This window comes from Phasianus colchicus, chromosome 2 (genome assembly GCF_987193195.1).
Source record: "Phasianus colchicus chromosome 2, bPhaCol1.hap1.1, whole genome shotgun sequence".
Lineage (NCBI taxonomy): Eukaryota > Metazoa > Chordata > Aves > Galliformes > Phasianidae > Phasianus > Phasianus colchicus.
In genome coordinates, this window is record NC_143437.1 from 83,414,737 (window position 1) to 83,426,931 (window position 12,195).

At 41.0% G+C, this 12,195-nt stretch overlaps 1 protein-coding gene across 4 annotated transcripts in view; it reads right to left on the reverse strand.

The window, feature by feature from the left end:
* The window catches only part of ADGRB3 (adhesion G protein-coupled receptor B3), a 453,302-nt gene extending 441,321 nt beyond the window's left edge, over window positions 1-11,981 (reverse strand). For 3 of the 4 annotated variants that reach the window (XM_090136206.1, XM_090136205.1, XM_090136204.1), the window contains exons 1-2: window positions 11,840-11,981; window positions 8,301-9,069 (exon numbers count right to left, since the gene is read on the reverse strand). In XM_090136206.1, the coding sequence (XP_089992332.1) occupies window positions 8,301-9,054 (754 nt within the window). In that variant the 5' untranslated portion in view covers window positions 9,055-9,069; window positions 11,840-11,981. Of the gene's footprint in view, window positions 1-8,300; window positions 9,070-11,589; window positions 11,734-11,839 lie in introns of those variants that run through there. The other variant, XM_031610999.2, reaches the window with a different exon arrangement.
* Between the last annotated feature and the right edge of the window lie 214 nt (window positions 11,982-12,195).

Consider the following 12,195-nt stretch of genomic DNA (forward strand, 5'->3'; position numbering starts at 1 on the left):
GGGACTTGCTAATATCCCAGCCTTGGCGCTGTTCTCCTCTCCAAGGAAAGCAAACCTTCATGATGCTCTCTGCATTGTCACTGGTTTCCTACACATTTGGTTCAGACAGGACCAGCTGGACTGGGCTCTGTTTCATATTACTCCTGCAGTGCTGTATCTTTTTCCTCCTTTTCTTTATCAGTATGAAGTACATCCATCAACCTTCAAATCTACCAGTATGGAGCACCTGTATGCGTGCCAATCACTGCAGATATCAGCTAATGCCATAGAATGAACAAAACATGTCCAAGGATAAAAGCATAACTCATTATTGCTCAAGCTGAAGTGCCCAGCTTTGCAGATAATTCACCTTTTCTATGTATATGTAACAGAAGGGACCAAAACGAATATATTAATGGTTAGATAAGCAAACGAAAGAAAAAATGTGCTAGAAAAAAAATTAACAATTTATGATTTAAATAAAGATTCTACATGAAATCTTAAGATTTGAGATTTTCCAAAGTTTTTTCAAGAAAAAAATTATTTTTACATGAAAGATATGCAACACTATTCTTTCACACAAATAAATTACATTAATTAAATTCCTTGATATAATCAGTAATTTAAGCACTTTCCAGCTGCACTACAGGAAAGTGCAGTTCCAAAGACTTTGTAGTCTTCTCCCTGGGCACTCTGTGCAGACTTTCACAGTGATGTGCACAAATCTTCAGTGGTCAGTAGGAAACTTTGGGTGAACACATATCATCCACACTATTTTTAAGTATTCACTCAACACAGTAAATGAACCTGGTATATCTGCCTAGAAATACAGTATGATGCAACTGGCTGATAACACATGCAAAAGAATGGGCAAGAGTTAAATGTTTTGACTGCTTTTTGATAAAATCTTATTTGGCCTAAGCCAGTCTAAACCTGGCTACAAAGTACAGCTGCTCCTTTCCAGCTGCTACTTGTTCCACTTTTTCATAGTGATGGAGGATCCACTGCGCTATTGTAGCACACTCACCCAACATCGTGATTATCCAATCAAGAAACAGACAAAAATCAAACAAATATAAAAACAAATACATTAAAAAAAAAAACAAACCACAATGATGAATAGTTTTTTGTTTGGCTGCTGTGCTGAAACAATTCAACAAAGAAAAAGGAGTGAAGGCAGAGACATCTCAGCAGTAATGTGGTTTAAGATTGACACTAGCAATTTGAGGTAATACACCACAGTTGAAGGCAAGGCTGAAAAAATTCCCTTTTAACAAAAGGTATTTCCAGCTGTAGCAAGAAGAGGTAAGGTTGGAAATCTGGTTCATCATTTTCCACTACTAAGAGCTGGAGAATTGCTCTCTTGATCCTTCATGCCTCACATCAGACTTCAGTGAAGGAAGCTTAATAACACACAACTACCAACTACTGCTGAAAGTTATAAATCATTATATAACAAATGATGTCTTTGCATAACTAATAACTGAGGAATAAGTACCTGAAGAACACTAGGAACCAAAGCCAACTCCCAAACTGTTTTACATCAACTGAGAGTGAATTGGTGAAAAATTGCCAAAGAAGCAATGACACATTATTCCTCCACTGTTAGCAATTTTCTATTGAACTACTCAAACATGAGTGGCATTCAAAGTTCATATTTTTTGTTGTGTTGTGTTCTTGTCATTTTGGGGAGATACAAATGAAATTTGAACTGGGTAACTGAAAGTAGCTTTCTTTTAAATTTCAGTTGTGCACATATAAATGCTAATCTGACTGTATAATGTATGAAGAGACTATCAGCTAAAAGAGAAAGAGAGAAAGCAACTACAAAATAGCATGTTTTCATAGTGGTGTTTCACTCTACTAAGTGTTAAGAATGGCTTCAAAAATAAAGCAAAAAAAGTTAAAAAAAAAATCTATGTCTAAAATAATAAAATTAATACAAATAATGAAATAATTTTCAACTGATAGACAAAATACTCTGTATCACTTTTTCACATGTATTCTGTGGGCTGTAATCTAATCTTTACTTAGATGAAAATGTGTTTATAGCATTGAGAATTCGTCTTGAGTAAGGACAGTAATTTGGCCATTGCAGAGTGAAGTAACAACACTAGTTTCATACACTATCATAGATTGGTTTTGTTAATTCTGATCTTGGCTAGTCCACCAGGAAAAAAAAAAAAAAAAAAAAAGGTAATTTTATATAAACTTTATTTGCAACTTCTCAAGATTAACAAAACTGAGAACAGCTCTGAAAAATTTTGACTTTCTTCCTCTTGAGATTTAACATGCATAAGAAAGGGCTCAAACTCTGAAATATTCATAAATCAATTGTGCATAATTTGTAAATTTGTACTTTATATCATGTACAACTTTCTTTATCCTAAAGAGTATTTTATATTTCTTGTTAACAGTGAATGCAAATAATGCTCAATGGAATTCTGCAATGACCTTTGTTTTATTACAATTACTGCATATTTATAAATGAACAACTAAACTTCAATTTGAAGACTGCAACTTTGTGTTAGAATCCTTTGATAAAACACAACTGAATAAACTTCATAAAATTAATTCCCTAAGAAGAGAAAAAGAAATTCTCTTCTGAAAATTACTCTGTGTATACCAACACACAAAACAGATTTTTTATGCTTCTGCAAGAAGAAAACTAAAAGAACAACAATACGATCTGAACAGAAGAGGCTAAATTTCTTTAAAAAGAATACATGCTATACTACAAAATCGCTATATAACCTAAATTTATAGCACATTTAAGCATAGGAAACTACAGAGTAAGAAATGCAGTATGTCAAAATATAACTCCATGTAATGTCACCAAGACTAATAAATGAAATACCACTATGTAAACAGAATCACCATTAACATCTGTTAATGGCTGTTGTACAGGTGAACACTTACACATTAGTCTAAAGGACATGCAAGGACAAGGTCTAAAATGCTGCAAAGAAATTGTGTACTCTGGCCACCTAAGTGTGATAAAAGTGTCTGAGGACAAATGGCACAGCTTACCAGTATGGCAAAGGAATAAAATAATACCTAACTTGTCTGAAATGTTTGTTGGTACATGACTCAGTGCTACTGAATTCACAAGAACCAGCAGGCAGAGCTGTTCCTAACTCTGAAATTGTGTTCCTAATTCATGTATTCTGACTTCAGTCTCAACACTTAATTTTGTTATATATCTTCCCATTCTTTATCACTGTTTTCTATTTAGATCCTATGGTCTTTAGAGTGGAGACATTTATATTTTGTCTCCAGCTGAGAGCAGGTCTCCATTATGTTTACATGCAGTAATGTTCAATTCAAACAAAAATGGTGGTTTGTTGTACAAAAATACCAGCCAAAGTTACAAAGCAGCTTCTAATACACTATTTCACTGAAGTCATCGATATTTTATGCAAGCAATGAGCCCAAGGAAAACCAGTGTTCATATCCATATAGCACACCTGTGATCTCACTGAAAGCAGAGCACACTCTTGCAGCAAGCTGGTGTTTCCTCCCAAAATAAATAGTATGCCATTCCCTCAGTGTGAGAAGTCCTGAACAAAACACTGATACAATCTGTAATATCAATGAAATTAAAACTCAGATAGATATACATAATGAAGTGTATTTACTAAAAAAACATTTAAATAACTGGAAACAAAGCTACTTAAATGGGCTTTTCCTATTGCAATGGGTATTGTCTAGGTACTTTTCTTTTTGAAGATATCAGTTATGTATCCAAAATTCAGTACATATATGAAGTTATATATGAAGTGCTGATGAATCTTGCACACAAAGTTCTAAATTTTACATCAAAACAGCAAGAACTTTCACAGCTTACTGAAGTAAAACAGATCAATACGCTGCCAACTGAAATACAATTATTAATGATAATAACATATAATCCTTGAAGACAAAGCTAGGGCTTATTGTTTAAAAGAGGTTTTGATCATTAATGCTTTTTGTAAAGTGCATCACGTAAAAAAAAGCGGAGATCTGAAATCAAACTGTCATGGCTTTGATAAAGTATTCTCTTGTGAGTAGTCCAGAGTAACCAAATCTGTACAAAGATTATAAATGTTTAGGGTGGTCTTTTTCTTTCAGCACATTAAGTCCAAAAGGGCATTATATGAAGCCTACTGGAATCCACAGGAGATTTTGAAACATTTCTTTTTTTTCAGCAGGGAACGAGGCCTGCAAAAAAAAAAACCTGTCCTTGCATTACAGTTCATCCTCCTTTGTCTCCTTGAACTCTGAAGCTTTATATAAAAGACCTATTGCATGAAGAAGTAAAATTATTACAAATCTGTCAAGTATTTTACACTATTTTGTAAAACAGGTTTATTTATTTGGGATTTTATAAATGTTGCTTTAATATATTTGTCAAATACTTATTTTTAAATATAGCTATAGACATAGAAAGATGTTAGACCCCATTTTGCAATTTTTTATCTTCCTAGACAAACTCTGCACTGACTTACCAGCATAAACTCTCTAATAGAACCATGCTATAACGTGTTGTATGATTTTTTGAGATGAGATGTCCAACCTACCCAGCCAGCTACATGCCCCTGGGGACTATGTGGTGAAAATTAGAAATTCATTTTCAGTGTGTGCAACAAGAGGCAAGCATTCATGGAACAGCATGAAAATAAATGCATATATGCCATGAAAATATCACAAAACTATCTGCATCTTGCTGTTATGCAACAATGTATCCTAAATTATAGCTTTAAAGGGACACTAGTAGTAAATATTTTGAGAGATCTCTGTTGTTTTCAGGTCTGAAATCAGAAAACAGACAAACAAACAAACTCCAACAGCTGCTGCGTGCTGAGATACTGACACGCAGCATTACAAATTATAGCAAAGTAGACCAATGCTACATTCCATAATGTAACTTAATTTGACTATCTCTCCCATCCCTCTTCCTTTCTTCTTCTGGATGAATGTAAGAGGACAAACTAATTACTTTAACTGTTTTACAATTGAAAACTCCAAAACAAAGCTTCTCTTTAAGTCAACCAATAAAATAAAGAAACCCAACCACACAATAACATTTTTGCCTTGTAGTGGTCACAATTAGAAAATACTTTTTTTTTTTTTTTTTCATTCTTATTATCACTATGTATAAAATCACATAGAATAACTTCATGCAAAGGCTTACAGGTCCACAGAAGTTGGAATGGAGCCCTGTCATATTGACAAAAACTTCATGAGATACTTCAGTCACAGCACTGAAGATCAAGAGGGCAAATTCCCCTAAGCCCTTAGACTCGGGCCCCTGCCAGAGTGTTCGCTGAGATCTATTTGCCAGTGCTTTGATCCATGCTAAGCACCTCAGATGTAAGGCTACGGAAAAGCATCAAGATATAATGAAACTAGGTCTTAGTGAAAATGTGGTGGTTTTCAATATTGCTTTAATCAGTGACACCAAAGATGATCTGTCTATGGAAGACATGCTGATTAAACTCCGTATTTCCAAACCATTAAAAAAAAAAAAATAGTTACAGCCTCCTTTTTTGACCTAATTCCTTTAATTGTTGAACAGTCTTCAGCACTTTTAGAAACACAATCATCCATTGTGTACCTGTCACATCTTTTGTAAAATGCTACACATATTTGAGAAGGAAAAATACTGTCTTTCATCTGTATTCCTAAGCCATTTATCATATTCAAAATTGTAAAATTCTTCAGAGGTTCAGAAAAGGAGCAGTAAGCTTTAATCTAAATATTCTCTATTTACATCATGGCTCTTGAAAGGGGCTAGAAATAGTTTTTGGAAAAGATTTTGCATTTCATATAGTCAAGCTTGATGAAAGCAAATCTGAAGGATGGGAGGGTATGCATAATCTTGTAGAAAGCTGTCAGGTCTTTGCAATTTCCTTCCAGAAGCCATTGCTAGGCAATGTCAGTACCAAACCTCAAAGTAATTCACAAATTCTTAAAATGCAATCTCACTCCAGAGCTCTCTCGCAGTGACAAACAACCACTGCTGTTTTTAAAACTCAACCTACACTAATAAAGCTGCACTTTCTGTCACCACTATGAATTTCAGCAACAAGAAACACTTCCCTGCTATTGGTCACCTGGGTTTTACTACCTATGCTGATCTAACTCGAACCAGATTACCCGTAAAAGCAAATTTCCCATTTCTTCCCTAATGTTTGCTGACACAAGTGATGAATTGCATAATGTCGGTAGGAGTATTCTACATTTTGATCCCTCAATAAAGCCTCCAACTGAACTACAAGCCAGCTTCATGCAAACAGATCTGCTTGAAAAATATGAACCAATCTGCAGAAAATGAACCAATACACCTCTCTTGCAGAGTTTTTAATGTTCCACAAAGGCAAAAAATGCTTCAAACACTGAACTGGAAGACAAAGAGTATATTGCTATCAAGAAGCACTGTGAGGCTCAATGTGATAACCGACCACTACTTTCAGTAACAGCCAAATGAACAATTTCCGAAGCATTAAAATAAGTAAATAAAACAGTGAAATAATTCTGTTATTGTTAAAATTGTCAGCCACACTCACGCACAAAACACTGAAATATTGGGCAAAGCAAGTGAAAAGTAAAATTGCTGCTCTCTGTAACAATTGCTGCTTACCCAGGAAATATCAAGGGAAAGCCGCAAGTAGGGGCAAAAATTGAAACGTGACAGAGACTGGAAAGAAAACGCGTTGCCAACATGTTTGAGAATTCAAGAAAAAACAGAGCATTTGCCCTAAAGCGTTCTCTGTCCTCTCTGCTAAGGACAGCAAATGGATGTTTTACATGGGAGGCTTTGGAATTCAGCCTATTTTTGCGGGAGGTCTGACGGGCCCGAGCACCCGGCAGCGCTGTCACTCCCTGTCCCCTTCCCCAGGGACCCGATGGCAGGTCCGCATCCCTGGGTCGCGCTGTGCCCCTCGGGATCTGCTCGCCCTGGGCTCCGCGGCCTCCCGGGGGCTAATTAGCGCTAATTAGCGCTAAGCGACGCTAAATGCCGTTCCCGCCGCCTCTCCGGGAGGTGACGGGAGCGGAGATTCCCCGTCGTTTCGGATCGCTCCGAGCTGTGAGGTGCTCGCAGAGACCTGCGTGGCACCAGAAGTGTCTCCTGTCCCTCTCAGCCCCGCTGGCACGGCGGCAGCTGGAGCAAGTTCAGCTTTTCTTCTCCCACAGCACTGGGGCTTGGCTGCCCTTAAAGAAAATCCTCTCCTAACAACGTGTCAATGTTACATTCCTCCACAAAGCCACTTCTATGAGGGGGGCTGGGAGCTTGGCGCTGCCTCGCCGCAGACTGGGAGCTTTGTGGCTGTGCAGAAAACAAGGAGAGTGGGAACACTTCCTGCATTAAAATGCAGCACCCTAGGCTGGGTGATTTATCCCTTGACGCAGGGGCAGAGACCCCCTGTCTCCTCTGTCCCTGTACGGCTGCTTGGAAGGACGTACAAAGGCTGCGTTCAGACCCCCCTCTCTGGGTCCAACCTACGTTCTGGTCTCCCTGCAGTGTTCCTCCAGTGTTCCTCCCAAAATCACCTTCATACTTCCCCCAGAACATCAGGAAGACACAGCAAAGAGGGAGGGGAGAGGGAAGGGGAGGGCAAGGAGCTGCCACTCACTGCTGGATCCCTGCCTTCCCACCATTCCACCTTTTCCAAGGGGGACACGAAGCAGCTGTCAGGACTGACACATCCACCCACCCCCTCTGAGATGCAAAGGCTCGATCTCCTGTAGCTGAGGCCTCCTGGGAAAGGGGCACTGCAGCAGCCTGCAGCCCCTTTGCAGGGCTCCTGGCAGATCAGCGAGCCTTGTGCTGCACCTCAACGCATCACAGAAGGCTTGCCCTGGAGAAACACGTTTCTTTTGGTTTAGTTTTTCGTTGCCGAAGTCTGGCTCAGCTCAGACCAGGCATACTTAGCATGGTGAATCACTGGGTATTTTACAGAGTTTGTCTGCATGCCTTTGGAAATGTTTCCCTTCCAAAGTCAAGGGTCTCAGCAAGGTGTTGCAGTGAAGTGTACGCAAGTGAGGTGGTGTGTGGTTGCTGGCTCACCACCTGTGGGCATTGCTGTGAGAGAGGGCTGACAACTGAGTATACCTGTGTGTGAGGACTTCCAACAGTGCTCAGCAAAACTATGTGCTTAAGGCTTGGCCAGCTCTGAAATGAGAATGCAACCCTCCCTGCCATAAGGCAGTGCACATCATCTCCAGCCCTTGGAGTGGAAAGCAAGTCAAAGGAATGCGAACACCAAAGAGAGCAGCATGGAGCAGGGCATAGGACTGTCGTCTCCCCCCTCCCCCCCCCCCCCCACGGTTGCACCTACCTTCCTTGGGAGGCCGCTTGGCTTCTCTGGTGAGGTTGCAGACCTGAGTGGTTTGCAACTCCTGGGTCAGGCAGCCCTCCGTCTGCTCGTTGAGGGGCAGCACCACGTTATTGAGCAACACCAGGGACTGGTCGTCTATTCCCCATTCTCCCAAATGCTGAGGGCAGGTGCATTTTGTATACATGATCCCACAGGATTCGGTTCTCCCATTTTCAGATTTCAAGCAGCTCTCCAACCAAGTGCATAACACATGGCACCCAAACTGGCTTGGGCTCACCTTGTTCAACACCAAAAACTCAAAGAAGGATTTTTGGTCTTCTTCCTTTTTGTGTAATCCTAGAAAATCGATGGGATAGACGCGGCGTATTTGAATAAAATTCTTATCATACTGCAGAAATACAAAAGCATTCTTGGAATCGCAGAGCTGCATTATGGAGTGGTTATTTTTTAAAAGATCCTTTATTTTTTCATGGGAAAAATGATCAAACTGATAAGCCAAGAGGGAGAAGTTGGAGCAGCTGAAGTCCTTTTTGGAAAATTTCAGGTAAATACTATATTTGGTCGGGTCTGGATTTTCCAGTGTCCAAGTGCAGTTTGTGAAGTTTTTGGGAAACATTTCACTTACAGAATATGATCCATAAATGACCCCCTTCACCAGCGTGGAACACCAGAAGTCTTGGGCGGCATTAAATCCAAACATAACCAGTAGATAGGTGGAAAATATATAAATCAGCAAATTACGAACAGCCTTCATCCTATGTCATTTGGCCTGCAGGAGATGAAATGAAATAAAAATGCAAGTAGAATTCTTCCCGCATTGAAAACCAAACTCCTTCCAATACTGGAGCCAGCTGTTGTCGGGCTTGCCGATAGAGCCCTTCAGAAAGAAGGGCAGGTAATTTTTATTTTATAACGCGAGGGATCGCGTTGCTGCTGTGCGAACAGCGCCATCACGTGGCATCGCCACAGCCCAATCTTCTACAGCCAAGTTAAAAAAAAAAAAAAAAGAAAAAAAGAAAAAAAAAAAAAAAAAAAAAAAAGAAAGCATCTATTAGATTATTAATAGGAATGTCCTCTCCTGTCTATGCTGGAGTCATCATGGCGTGGACCAGAACTGCTCAAGCTGGGTAAAATCCCAACGCCTCACCCAACTAGCTGAGAACGGGGCAATTTGTTTATTTATTTCCTCCAGAAGTAAATAAGTGGCCCTGCTGTGTTCATGTATGTGCACACACAACTGCACATGCAGAATTTCACCAGAGCAGATCCAGAAAACCGGCAGCATCTCTTGTTATATATTGTTTTTCTATTAAGTCTGGTAAGTAACTATGAAGAATTACAGCCATAATTTAAAAATGCACAAATTAGTATTTGTTACAGATGGAACATTATCTCCCATATGCCTGCATGAATTTGCAATGGCCACCTGGTACGCAGAGGTCTCTATAAAAAGAACTCCCAGGCAGGAAATATTGAGATAAATGTATTAATAAAATGTTGAGACTATCAGAGAAAGCAGCAAAGACAGACAGATGAAAGTGGTGGTGGTCTGACACCACGCTGTGCCAGCATTTTCAGATAGCAATTTGAATGTGTTAACAGCCTTTTAAGATACACAAAACGCACCACTATATTGGAGTGTACACACATTAGCTCTACACAGCACTACACAGGACCTCTGCACCTATGGCCCCGTGCTGGGCGTCTTGCTGCCCTCTCATTACAAATATCTCGAATATCTCATACTCTCTGATGAGCCCCTGTGTTTTGCAGATGTGTGCTTTGATAATGAAAGGCATGTTACATTTACCCTGCTAGCATCACCAAGTAAAGCTGTTTTATTCCATCTGTCAAGCGTTACAGCCTCCGCTGTTCTCCTAACAGTGGCCTAGGTTAATAAAGTGAACCTCAGTTATCTTTACCTGAGTAATGTTATCCCCCCAAAAATCAGGCTGAACGTTTTTAGCATTAACCTTTGAGAAGTTGCTTATCCCTTACAAACGAGGAGCTTTTCATCTGCTTTCAAAGGTGAGCAGCAGAAGTGGTGCCAATCCCCAACTCTAGGCTGAAGCTCCTTCTGCTCTGTGAGCAGAGGCAGACAGACACACAGACACAGTCACAGAGTTGTGCTGTGTGCCTGTGCCTCGCATTTCATCTCCTCGCCACACAGCAAGGCATCTTCTGCCTCCCATTGCGTAACACACAGCAAATCACCAGATTAAGCTCCCTTGAAGAGATTTTCCTATCTCCTAGATTGCAATTCAAACTCAGAATCTTGAAGTGGGCAAAGCAGCACCAACTCTGACCCTCTTTATAGCTGTTTGTTTTTTTTCAAAAAAAAAAAAAAAAAAAAAAAAAGCAGAGCTGCTGCTGTCTCTATCCACACGATTGGATTTTCTCATTCTGAGCATCCATCTCAGTGAATAACACTGTCCTCCTCTTCCAAACAAGGTTGGTGCAGCTTTTGAGGTTTAAAAAATAGAAACTTACAGGGAATTCTGGAAACAATTTCCCCTTTGCTGAAGCACTTTGCAGGCAATGCAGTTCTGCGCAGTGTTATTCAGGATGGTGTAGGCGTTGAAGGCTGATGTGACAATAAGTGTCTAAATTAGGAGTTCCACCCATGAAAAAGGATTAATTTTATAATCTGGAAAGCAAAAAGGGGGCTTACTTGCTTTTTAATATGAAAAGGAAAAAGCCTCCGACTTTTCTCATCCTCTGTAGTATTTGTATTAGAAAAAATAGAGACGTCTGCAGCGCCCGGCTGTTTTCTATGAGGAATCATAATCGAATAGCCCTCATTTTAGTTATGCGTTTGTTCGTGCAGAGCCCCTGAAACAGCATCGCCTGAATCCCCCCTACTCCCCCCGGTGCGTTACACACACACCCGAGCGGAGCGTGCCGGCAGCAGTTCGCAGTAGTGCTGAATGCGCGAGCCAAGCTGCTCGCCGCAAGGATTAGGCACCCCGATTAGAAAGGTCTCCCTTCCCCATGGAGGCTGAAGCTCAAGGGAGGCCGCAGAGCTCAGGGCTGCCCGGCCGAGAAAGGGGGAACCCTCTCTGCTGAAAAGCGAACGGGCGCTGAGTTTGGACGGATTTTCCCCGAACTGATTTTCTGTGTGACACTGTAGTTCAGCCGAACATAGACGGCGCCATCACTCCACTTATTTTTTTTTTTTCTTAGCAGAAGACCCACTGACTCCTCTTATTTTAACTTCCTATTAACCTAACATCTTCCCCCCCCACCCCCTCCTATCCCCCCCATAAAATTACCCCCATCGCGCACAAACCTCAGGTTCTCTCGGTCTCGCTGGGAATGGCTCTCGGGGAAGCAAAGCTGTCGCCAAACGGACTTCGCTAACTTTTCAGCTGCAGCGCTGAGCTGAACGCCGGGCTCATGCTGGATGCGCTGCCTCTCTCTATCCTTCAGCAACAGCCTGTCCCCCTCCTCCGCCGCCTCCTCCCCGGAATCCCAAACTAAAAGCTCTCCGCTCGTAATCCCCGGGAATGGGAGATGGAAATGCTCCGGGCACCCCTTACCTTCCACTCCGAAAGCTGGCAGGCTATTTCTCTAAACCTCTAGCACCACAGGCACACGTCCCGACACCATTGATGGAGAGATTCCCCTTCTGTCGGAAGCACGGTTTCCCATTTTCCCCGGCTCCGGTTCAAAACCAACACGGAAGAAAAAAAAAAAAAAAAAAAAAAAAAAAAGCAGCAGGAGAGAAAAAAACGCGGCGAGAAAACCCCCGCACGCCTCGCGCACCCCCACCGCGGAAAAACAGCAGCTCGGGCTCCGGATCCGCCAAATCCAACCACATGAAGGCAGGAAAAAAAAAAAAAAAGAAAAAAAAAAAAAGAAAAAGCCAACAAAAATACCACAACCTCAAACCAGC